General features: G+C 40.4%; 1 protein-coding gene across 4 annotated transcripts in view; it reads left to right on the plus strand.

Annotated features, from left to right (window-relative positions):
* The window catches only part of COL8A1 (collagen type VIII alpha 1 chain), a 153,590-nt gene extending 132,720 nt beyond the window's left edge, over positions 1 to 20,870 (plus strand). For 2 of the 4 annotated variants that reach the window (XM_037730579.1, XM_037730580.1), the window contains exons 3-4: positions 12,228 to 12,558; positions 15,910 to 17,867. In XM_037730579.1, the coding sequence (XP_037586507.1) occupies positions 12,231 to 12,558; positions 15,910 to 17,819 (2,238 nt within the window). In that variant the 5' untranslated portion in view covers positions 12,228 to 12,230 and the 3' untranslated portion in view covers positions 17,820 to 17,867. Of the gene's footprint in view, positions 1 to 12,227; positions 12,559 to 15,909 lie in introns of all 4 variants that reach the window. The other 2 variants (XM_017506369.2, XM_017506370.2) reach the window with 2 other exon arrangements.
* Positions 20,871 to 22,252: the final 1,382 nt, after the last annotated feature.

The raw sequence follows: 22,252 nt of genomic DNA on the forward strand, positions 1-22,252 counted from the left end.
TTAGTAGAGACGGGGTTTCACCATGTTGACCAGGATGGTCTCGATCTCTTGACCTTGTGATCCACCCGCCTTGGCCTCCCAAAGTGCTGGGATTACAGGCGTGAGCCACCGCGCCCGGCGATTTTCCATTCTTGTAAGCGGGCAGGAGACCTCAACAAACAACATCAAGAGAGTGAGAATGAAAAGAGTAGGCAGGGGGAAGAGAAACATCCATCCAGTGTTTGTGTGCTCTCTCAGCCATCACACTATCAAGACCGTACTTCAACATTTAGAAAAGGGGTAGGCAGGATGAAAATGGTGCCATTTGACAAGGATTTGTCAAGACAACTTTGTGCACAGTTACGAACTAAGTACAAAGAGAATTCCCAAAGATAAAGGTCTGATTCTATTTCTCCAGACACTTGAGTGAGCTGTTATATGGCATGTCTTTCCCGAAACCAGCTTCTAGAATTTATGACTAAGAATTAGTTTATCAAAATAAAATGCATTACAGATTTGCTTCACTTGGGGGGAAATTAACCTTTCATATGTCAGCAAATGCCTATGGCTAAATATTGTTTGAGATTTATTTGGCATTTTAGCTGTGAGGATACTACTTTTCACAATGGATAAAAAGAAGTATATACTGAATTGAGTCTGTTTTTTTTCATACACAAAACTCAAAGTAGTTCTCAGTTACGTAGAGTTCTATGGGTGAGGAATGAATCTTTTAGACATAACTCTTGAAAAATGGTAATCACTAAATAAATGTTTATTGTGGCAATATTATTATTCAAGTCCCCCAAGATAGCATGGAAAGACAAAGCTAAAAAACGTGATTATAAGCTGATGATTTTGCTGACCTAAAGATTTATATACATTATTACTTGTGGATTATACTTCCGTCAGCAGTAAAAGCCTAAATTCTGCAGTTACTCCCACAAGGGCAGCTTGCCGCTATCACCTGGCAGAAATGTCTTCCGTTCGAATTTCAAAGCCAAAGCCCTTTGCAGTCAATATGAAGAAGGCTCCCCGGAGTGGCCGGTTTTCTGGAGGAAAGGAAGCAGGAAGAGATCCAGCCTTTGAACTACTGTTTGCAGGTGGCAAACAGGTGGGAGGTGCGCTGCCCTGGAGTGGGCAAGCAGACACAGTATTTGTTATTTACGTATTAGAAACGATCTTTACCTTGCCTTTGTTTGGACAAAGAGAACTTCAGAGATTTTTCCTTGCAATGAGAATTCTTAAATTGCATATCCAGACTGGAGATTTAGAAAAATGCCTCCATGATCCTGTCATTCAGTTCAAGCTAAGCCTTTATCATAGGTATAAAGAGAATCTTACAAGCATCCTGAAAATGAGTAAAAGTTATCACTGATCTCAAGAATATTGAGCCAGGGGAAAACTGGTCAGCCTAGTTTTTGAAACAGGTCTTGGGCAGAGTAAAAACACGAACAATTACCTTACAAATTCTTCATAGTAAGACTGCAATGAAGCAAAGAGTCATGGAACGTGTGCTCAAGATCCCATCTATTATTACCCCTACTCCTCCTCCACCAACACCACCATTTTTTTTAAATTAAATAATAGCTAACACTTATTAAGTGTTTACTATATTAGACACTGTTGCAAGAATCTTACTTGTTTTATTCCCTTAATCTTCTCAACAACCTCATAAGACAGGTAATTTTATCATCAGCAGCAATTTATCAAAAAGAAACCAAGGCACAGACAGGTTAAGTAACTTGCTTAAGATTACACAGCTGACAAGTGATGGAATCAGGATTTAATTCAAGCACTTTAGCTCAAATTTTCTGCAGTTGCTAACTTCATCACAAACACTAGTCAGCCAACTGGACTCATTCATGCCCCTTGCTACTTCCTCCAGGCACTGGGCTTCCACAACCCCCCGCTTCCCAACTAATTCATTCCCTTCATTTCATAGTTTAGTAAAAGGAGGCCCTGAAAGGTTTACAAGGACATCATGGTCCAGACGATTACAGAGAAGACTCCGAGTCTCTCAACTCCAGCTAAATGCCCTACATTTAAGATCCACATTCAGATGTAAGTTGTGGTGCCTTGCAATGAGTTTTGCATATAAAAAGAAAAGTCTTTTATACTCAGCCTCCTTCACTGATATTTCCCGAAGACCTGGCATCTGTTACATAATACTCTACCCTTTCCTTTCTCCACTTCCATTTTTCTTTGAAAAATGTTCAGTGGATCAACTGTGAAAACCTTATGATTTTTCCTCACAGACACCACATCCATCTCTCTATCCCTCAAAATAAATTCCACCCCTTAAATAAATGGAACCTCCAATACCAAGATAGCTGTGGTTTGGTTGCTCTCCGAGCTTTCCCTTTGTTCAAAGGGCAGGATGTTAGCACACAGGCTAATTATCTAGATGGAGCTGTGGTTGAAAAGTGGTGGATTTTACAGACTGCCCTCTCTGTGGCTGATGATTTATCACAATTGAGTATTTTAGGGTTAGCCCTAGGTTTAGAACTAAATTTTTTTCAATTTAAATCCATTGTTGGGAACAGTCCTGTGGAATGATTTCTGCTACTCTTAAACCACACAACAAGGAAAGAACAAATTCATATTTTCACTGACCAAGAAATTGTCAAGATTTTTTAGTTCTTTTATAATTCAGAAACTGCCAGAACTAAATATTGCAACTTTAGCAGGATTGCCATTCTGACTGAAGAGTATGCCTGTGAGAGGCGGTGGGTGAGGGGGTAGGAAGAACCAATTTTGGAAGAAATTGAATAATTATTTTTATTTTCCAAGTGCTTTTGATATGATTTAATGTTCTCCCTGTGTAAGATAGAAACCTTTTGGCTTGATTTATAATATGAAGTCATTTGCGGTTATATGATTCAAAATAACCTTAGCTAAATAAAACTTCAACAATTGGACCCCCAAGAAATGTACTATAAAATTCATATTTTATGTTACACATTGTAGCTGTTTGCTCTAAGTAAATATTTTTACAATGTCCAGTTTGATGGATTACATTAGATAAAATTTCCCTATACTTCTCTCCTTTACAAAAGGCCTGAAAACACTTACTTTACATTGTGTTGGTTGCACAAACTGTATTAGTGCAGAGAAAGCGGAAAGCTGTTCATGTAAATAACAAGAGTGCTCTGCAGTCCTGCTAGAGCCATAGCAAGAAAAAACTCACCTTGCTGTGTTTCGCCAGGCCCATGAAATGGCAAGGACCTTATTCTTGCGGAGCCCTCACAATCCCCTACTTTACTGTAGAGCTGCCTCTGGATTTTAGATCTTCAATTTTTCTTATAAAATTGTTGTTGCTCCTAAAACATGACTATATCACACTCTTTAACTACCCATTTTCCCTTTCCAAGACGCATACTTTGTATTTGTCATTCTTACGACTGGGAGCCTACGTCAATATTTGCTGAATGACTGCAGGAATTTTTGAGCACACACATTGTAGGACGTTTTTATCTTTTATGGCCACTTTTTTAAAGGTTTCTCAGTAAGCTTCACATTTGTATTAATCTTTGAATGTGGTAAGAAAAAAAAGGCATGCATTATTATTATTATTGTCCCTAAATCATGTTTCTTATTTCTTCCTTTGGTTTCTGGGCAAGCATAGTTTATTTGACCAGAGGAATATTTACAGGGGGTGAGGGGGTACAAACTCCCCATCCTTATTCCATTGCCAACTGTAAGAAAAGAGAGTGCAATATTGAAAAGTAACTGCAAGTATGAAATTGATCTACCTTTCCGACATACAAAGACTTGAGTACCTAAGTTCCTAATCTTCTTCTTATTATTATTATTATTTTATGTATTTATTTCTTTTGAGATGGAGTCTCGCTCTGTCACCCAAGCTGGAATGCAGTGGCACCATCTCGGCTCACTGCAACCTCCACCCCCTGGGTTAAAGCAATTCTCCTGCCTTAGCCTCCTGAGTAGCTGGGATTACAGGCATGCCCCACCACACCTGGCTAACTTTTGTATTTTTAGTAGAGACAGGGTCTTGCCATGTTGGCCAGGTTCATCTCGAACTCCTGATCTCAGGTGATCTGCCCATCTCAGCCTCCCAAAGCACGGTATGAGCCACCACACCTGGCCCCTAAAATTATTTATCTGTGAAATGTGGATATGGTCTTCACATTCACAATTACAAAAAAACTTCAGAAGTGGAAGGGACTTTGAAGTCATATAGCCATCATTCTCATTCTGCAAATGAGGGGAACTGATGTCCAGTCAGGACAGGTAACTTACTTGGGTCAGAACTAAAGCTTAGTTATTTTCTCCTCTGAAAACAGTGATGCTTTCATATTATGAAAAGAAAAAAATATATTCTACTTTAGAGTTTCTTCCTTAGGGGTTTTCTCATGTGTTTTATAAACTGTTTAGCAGCTGACGCTATTCCAGTTAGAGACACAAAAAAATTAATTGTAAACTTCAAATATGTGAGCTATTATTTTAAGAAAAATATTCTCCAGATGTTTCCCGCCTCCTTTGAGAATGGAAAAAAAGGCAATGAGCTTATAGTTCAGCAGAAGAGATTCAGATTAATATTAGGAAATCTAATGTGAAATCCTAGAACTGGTTACTAGGGAATGTTGCAAAATCTCCTCTGGAGAACTTTTGGAATGTGGTGGTTGGCCATTCATTTTAGAGGCATTATGTGTATGGCTCATTTCTAGAGCTGGGGGCACAACCTAATTGACTTCTCAAGTTTTGTTGGTCCCCTGAGGTCATTATCTGCTATAGTTAGTACGTGGAGGTGACTGGCTGCTCTTATTTGCAGAATTCAGGATTTGTTGGTGAAGTATATAATTTAGGCTCAATTTTACATTTATAGCCATCTTGATAGATGTAAATAAGCAGACTGACCAAAAACCAATGAATGTTTATTGGATGGTCTTGCCCACTGCCTCCATGCAATTGATTGACCAGAATCTGACAGGCTTATTTATTTGGGCTATTAGTCCATTTTCACACTGCTATAAAGAACTACCTAAGACGGGGTGATTTATAAAGAAAGGAGATTTAATTGACTCACAGTTCCATATGGCTGAGGAGGCCTCAAAAAACTTATAATCATGGTGGAAGGAGAAAGAGAAGCAAGCACCTTTTTCACAAGGTGGCGGGGGTTGGGGGGGGAGAGAGAGAGAGAGGGAGTGAGCGCAAGGTGCGGGGGCAGGGGGCGGGAATTGCCAAACACTTTTAAACCATCAGATCTCATGGGAATTCACCATCATAGAGGAACCACTCTCAGGATCCAGTCACCTTCCACTAGGTCCCTTCCCTTGACATGTGGGAATCACAATTTTAAATGAGATTTGGGTGGGGCCGCAGAGCTAAACTATATCAGGCTCCATCTCAGCATATTTATCTTGCCAGTGGCTTTGTGACTAATAAATACTTTAAGCTTGTATTCCTAGTCAGAAAAGCAAAGAGTAAGGAAGCCTGTCCAAAAGCTTGTCTTATGTAACAGAAGAATTCCTTATTTCACACAAAAAGAGGGCCTTGATATTTGGAGGACAAGATGGAGAAAGTGACAGCACAGTTAGATGGATCAGTACCTTGTAAAATAAAGCTGGAACTCTGTCAGCTTATATACTGGATGTCAGCTCCTACAAGTAATTAAATAACAATTTTCAATTTCTGACTTGGACTGTAACAGGAATAGTTGTATACAGTCTTGAATTTCAGTAAAATAACCAATCATATAAATACAGGATGGGGACATTATTAATTACAAACTGTAATGTCAAAAAAGACCCAAGAAATGGGTATGGGACTAATGATATAATGTATCTGAAGTACAGTTATGTGTGATTTAACAATGGGAATACGTTCTGAGATATGCATCATTAACTGATTTTGTCATTGTACAAGCATCATGGAGCGTACTTACACAAACCTAGATGGTGGCACTTGCTACCTACCTAGGCTATGGGGCATAGCCTCTTAACCCCAGGCTACAAACCTATACGGCATGCTACTGTGCTGAATACTGTAGGCAACTGTAAAACAATGGTATTTGCATGTCTAAATATATCTAAACATAGAAAAGAAAATGCATTGCACCACAGACATTATGATGAGTAAGACCTAACTAGGTGACAGGAATTTTTCAGCTCCATTATATTCTTACGGGACCACTGGCATAAATATGGTACTTTGCTGACTGAAATGTCATTATGCAGTTCATGACTGCATAGTACCTGGGACTTTTTTTCAGTAAATAAAAGCAATGTTGAGATAATGCTGAGTTACTTACAAAAGTGGTTAATATTTATAACCTGAGGGTCATTGATCAATATAGTTACAGAGTTGTTAATATCTTTAATACTAATCAATTTTGCAACAAAGGTACATATCATTGATCAGTTGACCCTAAGGTGGGCTTATTTTTAAATGATCTTAGCATGACAATAAAAGGTCATGTGGCCATCTTTTATCTTATAGCCAAGTTTTGGGATTCATTTTCTCAACATGCCCTCCTTTCCCCCACCACTAATAGTAAGCTACATGTGCACCGCCATATACAAATCAAAAAGGTAAACTTCTCTAAAACTTGCTTAGATAATAATAAAAAAAAAAGCAACAAAACTGTACAAGATAATGAGTTGCTTTTCAAATGTTCTCATCATTATTAATATCCAAGTCAAAAATATGAGGGCTTTCTGTCAACAACCTCTGTAGCCAGAATTTTAAATGGGGAATGAAGCTGAATTGGGTATTTTTGAAAGCCCCATCAACACTAAGAATTTTGATTGTGAGCATCCATCAGTAAATATTGAGAAGCAAAATTTTTCTTGTCCTCAGAAAACTTCCAATTATGTTTAGTCTAATGGAAAAAAAAGAAAAGAAAAGAAAAAAATATAAGCCTAAAGTTTAACACAAAGTCAACAATTACATTTGACTCTGTGTTAACCTTTAGGAGAATAATGAAGATGGAGAAGGTGGGGAGGCTTCACAGAGGAGGCAGGAATAGAGTCGGTCTGGAGGAAGGGAAGTGTTACGGCTGAGTTGTGTCTTCAGAATGCATATGTTGAACCCCAAGTACCTCAGAATGTAAGCGCATTTGAAAATAGAGCCCTTAAAGGGGAAGTTAAGTTAAAATGAGGTCACTAGGGTGAAGGAAGAGGCAATTAGGACACAGACACATGGAAGAAAGACTGTGTGAAGACAGAGGGAGGTAGCTGCCATCTACAAGCTCCAGCAGAATCCGGCTCTGCCAACATCTTTATCTTGAACTTCCATATCTCTAGAACTATGAGAAAAGTAATTTCCATTGAGCCACCCAGTCTGAGATACTTTGTTATAACAACCATAGAAAACTATATGCTAGGACTGAAATCTACAGAGAAATAAAAGGAAAATAATAATTATCTTCCAGGAAAGAACAATATGGCAAATAAAGGATGCAAAATGAGGTCAGGCATGGATGAGGAACATACTTTTGAAATGAATCTATATAAGTGAAAGGTACCTTCAGCTAACATTGTAGTAAATAGGGCTCTTTCCTTTTTTTCCTATATGTTGTCTTAATAGAGATAAATCTGTCAACCCTCACATCTCTATCCAAAATTTACTTCCTCAGATGTTGTTCCCTACCGTTCTTTCCAAAACATTGGAACTCTTCTACTCCATCATTCTCGAACCCTTTACCATGCTGCTATACACTGAATGTTTATGTCCCCCCAAATTCATATGTTGACATCTGACACCCCCCAAAGTGATGATATTAAGGAGGTGGGGCCTATGGGAGATGAGTCCTCATGAGTAGAATTAGTGCTCTTACAAAAGAGACTCCAGAGAGCTCCCTTGCCCCTTTTATCATGTAATGATACAGAAAAACGGTGTCATCTATGAACCAGAAAGTGGCTCTTCACTAGACACCCAATCTGCTGGCATCTTGATCTTGAACTTCCCAGCCTCATGAACACTGAGAAATTGCTGTTCTTTATAAACCACTCAACCTGTAATGTTTTTGCTATAGCAGCCCTAATGACTAAGACACCTGCATTGCTTTTTCATAGCACACAAATCTGAAATTATAAAATTTATTTTTAACATGTATCACCTGTATCTCCACACTAGAATGTGAGTTCAGTAAAATGAGACCTCGACTTTCTAATTCACCACTGTATCGCCAATACTGAGAACATTTCCTAGCAATTTGTAGGTGTTCAATGGGTATATCTAATGAATGAACTGTCCTGAGAAATGCAATCAAGAGAGAACTTTCTTTGATAGGCATGGAAAAGCCAGGAAGGCAATGCCGGTGAACACTGGAGGAGGATTCTGCTGACTTCCTCTTTCTTTAGGATGGCAAATCTGAGGCTCTTGAGAGACTACAAATCTTCTACAAGTAAGAGGTACAGAGGACCAGCCCAGGAGCTGATTAGAGAGGCTTGTCCACACTATACACAACAGAGACACACATACATACACAAAGACATACTGCGTTAGCCTATGCGAAAGGAAAGTTGGATTCAAGGCAAGGACCAACAGATTAAATATTTAAACATTCTTCTGTATAGTAAGCCAAAAATCTCATGAGGATAAATGTATAAATAGAATGCTGAGAAGCATCTAGAATAATATATATCTCATATTATTCTGTTAATAAATATCACATTATTCTGTTAGATACATTATAGGTCACATGAGGAAATTTGAAACTCTCTGCAGCCCTGCCCAAATATAGGAAACCATTTAGGGCTGTTCAAAATGCCTAGGATTCGTAATTATTGACACACAATGAATGGCGGCCTTGGGTCAGCTGTTCTGTTTTTAATCATTTTTAACGAGTACATTTGAATGGCCATTACTGTTTTATTCATGTTAGGTTATCATTGTTGCAGTTAACCTCACATTTACTTTGCTAGTATCCTTCCTGGAAAATCTTTGACATTTCAGTTGGTTTCGATTTGTCTTTCTGGTCAAACTCCATTAATAATAACTTAAATTTGAATAGTCCTTTTCAGCTTACAAAGAATTCATATTATCATTTGTACCCCTAAACAGCTCTGAGGGATAGGCAGAGATTCTAATTTCTATTTTATAGGTGAGAAAACTGAGGCTTCGTGAAGCTAAGGGACTTATCCAAGGTCACAGGCATGAATTGCAGAGCCAAAACTTAAATACAAGTCTTTTGACTTCTTCCACAATGCTTCTGTCATATGACATGACACCTAACACTAAGCCAGCCTGGTTGGCAGAGATTCAATGTTTACACACATTAGATATGGTTATGTTCAAGAACACACACACACACACACCAGCTGCCAAATAAATAGAAATCAAAGAAAATATTAAGGACAACTCACAATATTATTGTGCTCCAAATTCTCAGAAAGAGAGGCATGAAAACCCACTATCACCATTTCTTCCCAGCAAAAATTCCAAGGCCCCTTCTTTCTCGCCAGGTGTTTGTATAACATTACCCAAATCTGATGTTCTTTTGAGTGATTTGGGAGAACCACCACACCACTTTGACCACCAAAAATATCCTCAGGGACAGAAGAAAAATTAGCAGGAATAAGTAAAGCAGTAAATTCTAACCAGGGTCCTTACATAAATATTCAAGTTAAAACTGAACAAAGTTTATTTAGATAAAGAGCCAGAGAAATGGCAGATGGCAGACCTAAGGAGGTAGTTTTCAGGAGAGAAAGGCCAAGCCTATGAGAGGAAATAATTGTAGTAAAGCAGGATCCCACTGGGTCTTTGGTATTCAACTGGTATTCTTCCAGGCATTTCATCTCCTTCCAGTTTTCCAGTATTTCATTAGAATGTCCTGGTTTAAAGATTATTAAGTATAATCCAACACATCTACTGAATTGATGGAAGGGTGAAGGGCCAAACATGCTAGCTTATTATTAAAGACTTCACCACAAGTCTGGGGTTCATTAATTAAATTAATTCGTGCCCAAAAGTTGAACTGAGTGTCAGCTTATACATTACCAGATATTACCACACGTTTCTGGTATGGATTAACACTTTCAGATTTCTAGTAACTGCCTTACAGACGTGGAACGTTAGAGGCAGGCAAGACCGAAGAAAACATCCAAGTCTTACTTTAACAAATGAAGAACTTAAAGAAACTTGCTTACATACACAAAACTAGACAAGAAATACATGCTGATCTTTGAGTGAAAAAAAGCAAAAAATACAAGTGTGTATAGTATGCTGTAATTTATGTTTGAAAGGGATGCATATTATATGTGCATATCCATAGACTATCCAAAAAATATAAGGGAAAATTGTTGCTTCAAATATAAGGGATTTTAAATACTGGAGAACAGAAGTAGGAGAAAAATTTACTTTTTGCTATATATCCTTTGCTACTCAATAACTGTTCACACATCTGGTCACCCCTTATAAGAGTACAAGCTCTTTGATGTACAAGCCCACTGACCATATTATATTCATCTTAGTAATCCCAAAAGGGCCTAGCAAGTGTTTCTTCATTTTTTTCCAGGGGAAAAATGATTAGTTAGTATATTTAGAAAACTTGCAAAGCATTGAATTTTGTGGTAGGGATTCATATTAAATATTTTCTTAGGTGCTTCTTATTCACCAATCCTTTGGTAGCCTGTTTACACTCTTAGCATTACCCTTAAATAGGATATTGCAAAGGCAACACACATTTTCTAAGAAGTGGAAAACGATGATCCAGAAATAAGTAAGGTAGAAGCAAAGAAAACAACTCTCGTGAGAATGGAAATTGAATTATTTATAGACAAAAGTTTTTTCAAAAATTTCCAAAAGACACTTAATTAAAAATTGTGAGAAACTTGCCACTTATTTCTGTCTCTCTGCAGCATTATGATGACATGCCCCTTAAGATTCAAATTTTCATTAAGTCCCTTAATAAAGTGTGAGCATGTAGTGGGTGTATGCCCAACGTTAGTTCTACACGGGGGCAGGGGACGGGCAGGCAGAATTCGGAACAGACTTAAGTGTGTACCGCACTTGCCCCCTAGTGTGCATTTGCCAACACTGCACTTCTCTGGGCTGTCTGGTTTTCGGCCAAGGGCATTTCCAAACAGAGGTCTTTTCTAGCTGGTTTTTATAAACAGATAAGCGCCATTTATATTTATTCTGTTAACTGCCAATTTGCAAAAAGTGCTCTCAAGGGGCTTAGAAGCAGCCTATTCTTATGAAGAGTTAAACATCTCCCTCTTATTTATACAGCTAATTTGCTTCATAAACTCCTCTCTTTCACAAAAGGACAAAGACTTTAACGGTCCAATTACCAATTTCTAAACTAATGAATTCATAGTATTTAAATACAAGAAATAAAGGTGTGTAACCATGATAGTGATTTTTAAAATATTTCATACTGTCACATGAAGAAGTATTTTCTCTTCAATTCAGAAGACTTATGCAGTCTTTTGCTGTTTGCTCTTTACGTTTACATTTATTTGCGACTACATCAAAGTATCCCTCATCTGGTATATGAAAAATCTCTACTGTGGCATAAAGCCTATAAATTATTAACTGTTTCCATTTAGAATAGGATTTTGGTACTTATTAACAAAGCCTAACTTGTCACCAGTTTTGCCTCCTTCTATCAGAATGTATTGTTAGGATTACATTTCATGCAAATGTAGACTGCCCAAACTAACAGTGGCTTAAAGAAGATAGCACTTCACTTCTCTCTGGGGTAAACAAATTTAAGGATTGGTATGGCATCTTATGTTCAACCAGGCCTGACGCTTCTGCCTCGTTTATCATCCTCTTTGCCCTGCATTCACCTCATGGTCCAAGACGTGTGGTCTGTTTCCAGCAACATATCAGCAGTCCAACCAGAAGAAAGGACGAAGGGGAAGACATGCCCACTCCGTTTTAAGATTCTTCCTGGAAGGGGCACCCATGATAACTACCCCCAATTGGCCAAAATGGCTGAAATGGCCCTGCCTGGCTGAAATGTCTTCATTCTGGGCTGCTCTGTTCCCAGGTGAAGACAGGAAAACAGGGGGAGAAAGGCAGAATCAATACGGGGGACAACCAGCAGTCTCTCCCACAGTCTATATTCCTACCAATTGCCTTCATTTGACAGATTCTACTCTTATTTTTTGTTTTCGATAGAAAGTTCACATATTCATTTTCTTTGCTTTTTATCATGAAGTTCTGATGTTAAAGACTGTTTCCTTTTTGCTTTTTCTATCTTCTATCTCTAAATAAACTCAAGTCACTTGGCTTTGCAGAGTTTCACCAAGTTGGTGCATTGGTTCCTCCCACAGGTGATGGCTGTGCTGCCCGACCCTCTGCAGCTGCTGGGAGTGCTGCTTACCATTTCCCTGAGCTCCATCACGCTCATTCAGGCTGGTGCCTACTATGGGATCAAGCCGCTGCCACCTCAAATTCCTCCTCAGATGCCACTGCAAATTCCACAATACCAGCCCCTGGGTCAGCAAGTACCTCATATGCCTTTGGCCAAAGATGGCCTTGCCATGGGCAAGGAGATGCCCCAGTTGCAGTACGGCAAAGAATATCCACACCTACCCCAATATATGAAGGAAATTCAACCGGCGCCAAGAATGGGCAAGGAAGCAGTACCCAAGAAAGGCAAAGGTAATATCATACTCCCAGGCTGTTATAAAACGACAGCTTTCCAAACCTCTAAATTATGGGATCAGAAGGTGAAGATAAATTTTAGAAACTTTAGTTTTAGAATTTTTTATTGGCATTTTTTAAATGCCTACTGCATTCTAAAGCCTATTCTTGAAAAGTTCAGGCCTTAAAGATACAGATAAAATTACCATTTATGTTTTACTTTAGCATCAGATGAAATAAAAGATATTAAATCTCAAATAGTCTACTACCCCCTTATTATTTATTTATTCAAACATTTAGCAACTATCTATAGTGAGCACCTATTTGTGCCAGGCTCTGGGCCAGATGCTGGGAGCTAAAGCAGCGAAGAAAAGAAAGGTGACACATCAGCCTTCCGAACTAGGAGAACAATGTTGTAAGGACATGCTATGTTAAAAGAAAAGTCACATGAAAGCATTTTGTGAACTAAGTATTAGATATTTGCAAGTGGTTTTAGTAGTACTCTAATTACATATGTCAATCAATAGATCAACAGAAACAAACTAAGAGTATCGACTGCATCTAGGGATCTAGGGATGACACCCGAAAATCTCTCCTGTTGCTTTCTAGGCATATTTATTTAGCACCTACAGAATGCTCCTCACTGTGATAGACACTTGACGATAAATTCGGTTGGTTTGTCTGGAGTTCTCAGAAACCTGGCATTTGTAAGAAAAAGCTGCATCAGAGCAGCAATTACCTTTGAGAAGTGGAGCCAGTCCCACTAGGCCCTATGATGGCAGGAATCTCCACTTTTGGAGAACTACTGGATTTGGAGCTTAGAGGCCTAGAAGCCTGAATGCCAGAAGTGAGAGAGACCTAGTCATTTGACCTTTCTGAGCCTATTTGCTTCATTTGTCAAATAAGATTGTTGCGTAAATAAAGTGCGGAGTAAATGCTAAAGCACCATAGGAACCTGAAGTTGCTAAAACTGCTCATTCAATAAATCCTCAGTAAGAACAGAGTAAGTTCCAGGCACCGTGCTACACACCAGGGATTCCTGATTCATCTCTGCTACTCTTCCCCAAATACCTCCTCAATACAGTAACTACACAATTCACTGGTTAGAAATAGCACGACCGAGTAGTACTATAATCATATCTATTCGCGTAAAGAAACTATTCCTGACTTTCTTCTCTTTAGGAGCTAGGATTCTACTAGAAGATTATCTCCAACATTTCTTTTCCTTCCTTTTGTGAATGGCTTGCCTGGCCTTTGGCATTTCTTGTCCTCACTCTGATGGGTACTCATATTTTAAAAGAATATGAGTTCTCTGTTTGCATGTTATTCCCTGACAGTAGCTCAGTGAAAAGTACAATCGTCAGGATTAAGGTGCTACTAATGACCTAAGTATGATGCCAAGAAGATACAGGGACCATAAATTTCACTTCTCCATGTCACCCCTTAGTCCCAGCAGCATGGGAGACCCAGAGTTGTGTTTATCTGAAAGGCACAACATATATTCATTGTAACCGCATGTGCTTTGTATTTCAATAACAATTTGAGAAACTGTGACACCTTTCACATCTGTTCTCTAATCTTGTAGTGTGGCTGTATTATTCTTATTCTTGCTGTATAGATAGGTAACCAGAGATGCTGATGGCTTAAGGGACCCAGTCACAATCTCACGCCAAGGCCAGAAGATAAGCAGAGTTTCTGGCTCCTAAACCAAGCTCTCGATTTCATTCATATTACTTATCATTCAAAAATACCTTATTCATCTCTCCTACTTAAAAGCCAAATTTGCATATGAGAAATTATTTGTTAAATTAACAAATAAATATTTGAGGCTTAGGAAATCCTACAGCACATTAAGGAAATTAAGCACATCTACTGACTCTAAAGGAGAGATGTGGAAAGATGTTATTGAACTATGTACAAAATAACTCTATTCCTTCATTTTATAATCCACAACTTACTGTATTTAAGCATAAGAGGAAATATTTTGGCCATAAATTATTATATTTCAAAACTTTGTCAGGCACAGACAGAAAAATCCTGCATATTCTCGCTTAAATGTGCAATCTAAAACAATCAAACTCGTAGAAACCCAGAGGAGTGTAATCCTAGCACTTTGGGAGGCCGAGGTGAGTGGATCACCTGAGGTCAGGAGTTCAAGACCAGCCTGGCCATCATGGTGAAACCCCATCTTGGAAAAACAAAAACAAAAACAAAAACGAAACCCAGAGGAGAATGGTGGTTACCAGAGGCCTTGGGGTGGGGCAGAAGGGAGAGAATGGAGAGAGGATGGTGAAAGGTTTAAAGCCTCAGTTAGGAGAAATAAGTTATTTTTTGGATATCTATTGCATAGCACAGTGAGTACAGTCAATAATAATGTGTTACACACTTCAAAATCACTAAAAGTAAATTTCAAATTTCTCACCAGATAAAAATAAGTATTTGAGGTGACAGATATATTTAGCTTGATTTAACTATTTACCTTGTATTCATAGAACATAGTATTACTTTGTACCCCATAAATAAAAAACAACTATGATTTGGGTAATCACTCCAATATTGTTTAAAACACACACACACACACACACACACACACACACACACACACGTACTCAGAATAAATGAGATGAAAATATATATAAATGTCAAATGGTTATCCCTGAGTACTGGGCTTATAGGCAACTTTGACTTTTCTTTATACATCTTTGAATCTTCCAAATTCACTATAATAAACACACCATAATATCACTAAGTTTTATACTTGGAAAAATGTTTCTTCTTCAGTACTTTTTAGCTTCTTTACTTAACCAATGCTGATACAAGCAGCTGCACATATCAGCTATCAAAAAAATGCCTCAAATACATAAAAAAAATTGTCAGTTCAATTTTTCTTCCTTCTTGTTTTGTTTGTTCTTTCACCCAGGCTGGAGAGAAGTGGCACAATATGAGCTCACTGCAACCTCTGCCCTCGCCCTCCCCCAACTCCAAGTTCAAGGGATTCTTCTGCCTCAGCCTCCCAAGTAGCTGGGATTATAGGCGTGCACCACCACAGCCAGCTAATTTTTGTATTTTTAGTAAAGACAGAGTTTTGCCATGTTGGCCAGGCTGGTCTTGAACTCCTGACCTCAGGTGATCCACTCACCTCGGCCTCCCAAAGTGCTAGGATTACAGGCGTGAGCCACTGTGCCGGGCCTGATTTTTCTTTAAGTTCTAGAAGATGAGCATATTATTCCTGGTCTTTCCTCTTGATAAATATTAGGCAAACGTGTCAGAACTAAATAATAGTTATCAGTACTTCACTGACGTGAGGGACAATCTACTAACCAATCTCTCTCTCTCCCCCATACCCCTTCTCTCTCTTCTCTTTCCCAGTAGAAATACCATTAGCCAGTTTACGAGGGGAACAAGGTCCCCGTGGAGAGCCTGGCCCAAGAGGACCACCTGGGCCCCCTGGTTTGCCAGGTCATGGGATACCTGGAATTAAAGGAAAACCAGGGCCACAGGGATACCCAGGAGTTGGAAAGCCAGGTATGCCTGGAATGCCAGGGAAGCCAGGAGCCATGGGCATGCCTGGAGCAAAAGGAGAAATTGGACAGAAAGGGGAAATCGGGCCTATGGGGATCCCAGGACCACAAGGACCTCCAGGGCCTCACGGACTTCCTGGCATTGGGAAGCCAGGCGGGCCAGGGTTACCAGGGCAACCAGGACCAAAGGGTGATCGAGGACTCAAAGGACTACCAGGACCTCAAGGCCTTCGGGGTCCTAAAGGAGACAAGGGCTTCGGGATGCCAGGTGCACCAGGCGTGAAGGGCCCTCCAGGAATGCATGGCCCTCCCGGCCCTGTTGGACTGCCAGGAGTGGGCAAACCAGGAGTGACAGGCTTCCCTGGGCCCCAGGGCCCCCTGGGAAAGCCAGGGGTTCCGGGAGAGCCTGGGCCACAAGGCCCTATTGGGGTACCAGGAGTTCAAGGACCTCCTGGGATACCTGGAGTTGGAAAGCCAGGCCAGGATGGGATCCCAGGCCAGCCAGGATTTCCAGGTGGCAAAGGGGAGCAAGGACTGCCAGGGCTGCCAGGACCCCCAGGCCTTCCAGGCATTGGGAAACCAGGCTTCCCAGGACCCAAAGGTGACCGGGGCATGGGAGGTGTCCCCGGGGCTCTTGGACCAAGAGGGGAGAAAGGACCAGTAGGTGCCCCAGGAATAGGGGGTCCTCCAGGAGAGCCAGGCCTGCCTGGAATCCCAGGTCCTATGGGCCCTCCAGGTGCTATTGGTTTTCCTGGGCCCAAAGGAGAAGGTGGGATTGCAGGGCCACAGGGGCCACCAGGTCCCAAGGGTGAGCCAGGCCTTCAAGGCTTCCCAGGAAAGCCTGGTTTCCTCGGTGAAGTAGGGCCTCCTGGCATGAGGGGTTTGCCAGGTCCCATAGGGCCTAAGGGGGAAGCTGGGCACAAAGGTTTGCCAGGACTCCCTGGTGTTCCAGGGCTTCTCGGACCTAAGGGAGAGCCAGGAATCCCAGGGGATCAGGGTTTACAGGGCCCCCCAGGTATCCCAGGGATTGCAGGCCCTAGCGGCCCCATTGGACCACCTGGGGTTCCAGGCCCCAAAGGGGAGCCAGGCCTCCCAGGGCCTCCCGGGTTCCCTGGTGTAGGAAAACCTGGAGTGGCAGGACTTCATGGCCCCCCAGGGAAGCCTGGTGCCCTTGGTCCTCAAGGCCAACCTGGTCTTCCAGGACCCCCAGGCCCTCCAGGACCCCCAGGACCCCCAGCTGTGATGCCCCCTACACCACCACCCCAGGGAGAGTATCTGCCAGATATGGGGCTGGGAATTGATGGTGTGAAACCCCCCCATGCCTATGGGGCTAAGAAAAGCAAGAACGGAGGGCCAGCGTACGAGATGCCTGCATTTACCGCCGAGCTAACCGCACCTTTCCCACCGGTGGGGGCCCCAGTGAAGTTTGACAAACTGCTCTATAACGGCAGACAGAACTACAACCCCCAGACGGGCATCTTCACCTGTGAGGTCCCTGGTGTCTACTACTTTGCATACCACATTCACTGCAAGGGGGGCAACGTGTGGGTTGCTCTGTTCAAGAACAACGAGCCCGTGATGTACACGTACGATGAGTACAAAAAGGGCTTCCTGGACCAGGCATCTGGGAGCGCAGTGCTGCTGCTCAGGCCCGGAGACCGAGTGTTCCTCCAGATGCCCTCAGAACAGGCTGCGGGACTGTATGCTGGGCAGTATGTCCACTCCTCCTTTTCAGGATATTTATTGTATCCCATGTAAAAAAAAAAAAAAAAAAAAAAAGGAAAGAAAGAAAGAAAAGAAAGATTTTATAGAAAAAAAGAAAATGACGCACTAAAAAATCCAAATGAAAAACCTAATTGCTTCAAAACATTTATATAGTTGGAAAGTTATATTTAAGTGAAAATTTGGACCATCGTGTACAAATAAAAACTAAGATGCATGTTTAATACTTTGCACAGCAGCCTGTAATTGAGAATGATGGGATAGATTTATGTATCAAGTACTGACACTTGGTTGTACCCACTGGAATCATATTAGCTATTACATGTTGTATGCTTCCACAATAACCTGCTTATTCAGATCAGTCGAAATATATCAGTATGAAAGATCATAGCTAATGAAAGGCACTCACTCATATTGTTTACTTTAAAATATTTATAAATATGCCTTAAAGAAATGTCAATGATAACAATTACATACCGTATTTACTTGCTTAATTTCCTCTGGATTTGTGTAGATACCTGACATGGAATGTATGGTGGGGAGACCTGTAGTGTTACCGCCCCAGTGGTAGGGAGCTCTGGGGACCCTGGTAATGCTTTAGTCAAAGGGATATCTCTCTCAGGTCAGAGACTGCGCCTTTTAGTAACAGGAGTCCTGGTCAGATTCGTGTGTCTGCTGTCTGTAACAGAATGAGTGAACCAATTGACCATCCTGAATTTATTCAGGGCCTTCTCTGTACCCAGCACTGGGTAAGGCACTTTTGTGGAGCATTAGACAGTACCTCACAAGGAGCTAGAGAACCAGATGGGAGACATGAGCAGTCATTAACTCACTTGCTCCCCAGAGTTTCTATTTGGTTTTTTTTTTTCTGTGACTTATTTTCCTATTTTCTTTCCTTCATGTAATTTTCACTATGGCCCAACTAATATAAACACCTGGAAATTACAAGAAAAAAAACCTCTTCCTCCAATAACTCCAAATTTGTAGAATATTTATTTTAATAGCAGTTATCCGTTATGCTTATAAAGCATTACAAATTATCCTCCTTTGACTATACACACAAACAACCACAATCTGGTTCTAATCATGGAGATATCAGTAATTTTTAGTAACTGTGAATTTTGAAGACATTTCTCTGTGTAGCATGTGTGCAAACTGATGTATAATCTGAGGTTCCAAAGTCATTTTTTTTTTTAAGATGGAGTCTCACTCTGTCACCCAGGCTGGAGTGCAGTGGCACAATCTTGTCTCACTGCAACCTCGACCTCCTGAGTTCAAGTGATTCTCCTGCCTCAGTATCCTGAGCAGCCGGGACTACAGTCGTATGTCACCATGCCCGGCTAATTTTTGTATTTTTAGTAGAGATGGTTTTTCACCACGTTGGCCATGCTGGTCTCAAACTCCTGGCCTCAAGTGATTCACCTGCCTCGGCCTTCCAAAGTGCTGGGATTACAGGTGTGAGCCACCACACCTGGCCAAGGTCAATTTTTAAAATCCAAGCCATACTTTATTGGTAAGCGGGGATATTTGAAAAAAATCATTCTGAAATTTTGAATTTGAAATGGATGTGCTGCTTCCAGTTGTAGGCAGTGCATTCATAAGAAAAGAGCTGTTTCTTTCAAAGCAGAGTGTGGAAGGGCTACATAGAATGTCAAAGGGCAACAAGAGCCTGGGTTTTTTATGTCACTCTGTACGCGGCACAAATCAAAGAGCAATACAAGCCTGAAAAAGAGAAATAAATATTTTCCCAGGTTTTCACTTGGGCATATACTAACTGCTTTGGGCTTTCGAATCTGGTCTCAAAACACAGAAAACCCATTTCGAGCCTGCTATTAGCCTGCTGCTGACACTATTAGTCACTTGGAGCAATAATGTGGGGTTATGGTGGTGGAATCTTGTATTTTTTTTTTGTCAAAAATAAAAAGTGAGTTAAGGGGATAGATATTGACGGAAAAATACACAAATAAATACGGTATAAAAACACATGGAAATGTGTCTTTGTCAAATCTGAATCATTATTACCATCACAAAAATTCTTCTCTTGGCCAATATCTCTTTTCCCTATATAGTATACAAGCACCATTTCTTCTCAGCTTTTGAGAAATTAGTCCATGACCACAGAGTTTCTTACTCACTGTTAACTATACAACAGTTTTTTCACAACAAAAAGATGTCCTACACAACTTTTGTTTACAAAGCAGACAGCATCTACATGGTCAAATATCCTTTGGGTTGGTCTTGAGGATACTGGTTTTGGGCTGATGACTATGGGAACAACATGGATCCATTGGGCTCCTTCTGCTAAACAGCCACATTGAAATAGTTTGAAGGCAAGTCAGATCAAGTGATTTGTAAAACTGTATTTATCTGTACACGTATGGGCTTTCAATTCCCATCAGGCAAGAGAGAAATTATCTCTTTAGTTAAAACCAAATTTCACTTTTCAAAATATCTTCCAACTTATTTATTGGTTGTTACTCAATTGCCTGTGTGTGTGTGTGTGTGTGTGTGTGCATGTGTGTGTGTGCGCATGCACGTGCATGTGTATGTCTGTATATTATCAGGCATAGGTTTCTAACTTTTAGATAGAAAAGGAGCAACATCTATGCCAAATACTGTGCATTCTACAATGGTGCTAATCTCAGACCTAAATGATACTCCAATTAATTTAAAAAAGAGTTTTAAATAATTATCTATGTTCCTGTATTTCCCTTTTGAGTGCTGCACAACATGTTAACATATTAGTATAAAAGCAGATGAAACAACCACGTGTTCTAATGTCTAGGGATTGTGCTATAATCCCTATTTAGTTCAAAATTAACCAGAACTCTTCCATGTGAAATGGACCAAACTCATATTACTGTTATGTAAATACAGTGTTTTAATGCAGTATGACATCCCACAGGGGAAAAGAATGTCTGTAGTGGATGACTGTTATCAAATATTTTACAGAATACAATGAACAGTGAACAGACTGGTAACTTGTTTGAGTTTCCATGATAGATTTGAGACTTGTCAATAGCAAATCATTTTTGTATTTAAATTTTTGTACTGATTTGAAAAACATCATTAAATATCTTTAAAAGAGTGTTTCTCATCTTGTTCATATCATTCAGCTGACAATGAACTTCACACGTATTTTTAAATTCCTACTTTTATGACTTAGGTGTTGAAATAGAGACCTACAATGTGCATAGGACAATTTGTTCCTCTTCGACATAAGAGCTCCTAGGATAAGCAGTATAGGACTCCCATGGTAGTTCCAATCAGGGCCCCAGGCTCCTTCCATCTTATTGCTTGCTCTTCTACCTCAGGGTGTTACCCTCATCTCCATGATCCAGGATACTAATCATCAGTCACATTGTATCCCCAGGGAGGATGAACAAAGCAAGAAGGACAGGACATGCTTTTTGTCTGAAGGGACTCAACCTGGCAGCAGCTTGGATCACTCTCTCCCACATTCTGTGGCTCCAAAGTCACATGACCACAAGAAGCTGTGAGGAAGTGTGGGAAACTGAAGTCTATATAGCCATATGCCCAGCTAAAAATCAGGGGTTCTAGCAGTATTGCAGAAGGGAGAATCAATATTAGGGAATAGTTAGCTGCTGCATGTGCCACTTCTATCACAAAAGAAAAATGCCCATGGACTTCTCTTTTCCCACAAAAGACCCATCTTCAAATACTCCATTCTATTTCAGTCTGCCACACAAAAGCCAAATATTTTAAAGGGAGATAATGGTAAGTGGAGGTAAAGGGAAGAAGCAGACCTGTTTGAAGAGCCTAAGGGTCTTCGTAAGCACCACTGAGAAGAACAGAATTATTCTGTGATGACTTACCAATCCCAGAATGATCATAACTTACCCTGTCTAGAATATTATAAAGGGATTATTCAAATCATTCAATAAGCAAGGATGTACCACCAGTCTATGGCTGGTTAACTTACTTATTTAAACCATCAGGCTGGAAACTCAAGACTATCACTTCCATTCCCATACAGCCCAGTTAGTTTGATATTATTTCAGAGCCAAATACACTTCCCTCACAGTCATCTTATTGGCATACAGTGTCATCACAAAAGTGAATGGAAGAACAGATAGAGGAAATGGAGGCAGGGAAGAATAAATGGTTAGAATTCAGAATGCTGAACAGCAGGGCAAATCTATCATCGCTATTGCTAAAAAAAGGAAATCAAAATACACATCTTACTTACAATGGGTGTATTGTATCCGTTTATATTAAAACAGAACCCAAATAAAGTAGCCCCTACGTGATGCCTGATACTACTAAGCAATGTGAGGCATACAAAAGCAACAGAAAATAACCTTTCTTCTTAAAAAATTATCTTCTGGCCGGGCGCGGTGGCTCAAGCCTGTAATCCCAGCACTTTGGGAGGCCGAGGCGGGTGGATCACGAGGTCAAGAGATCGAGACCGTCCTGGTCAACATGGTGAAACCCCGTCTCTACTAAAA

The sequence above is a fragment of the Cebus imitator genome, unplaced genomic scaffold (genome assembly GCF_001604975.1).
Source record: "Cebus imitator isolate Cc_AM_T3 unplaced genomic scaffold, Cebus_imitator-1.0 Scaffold354, whole genome shotgun sequence".
Lineage (NCBI taxonomy): Eukaryota > Metazoa > Chordata > Mammalia > Primates > Cebidae > Cebus > Cebus imitator.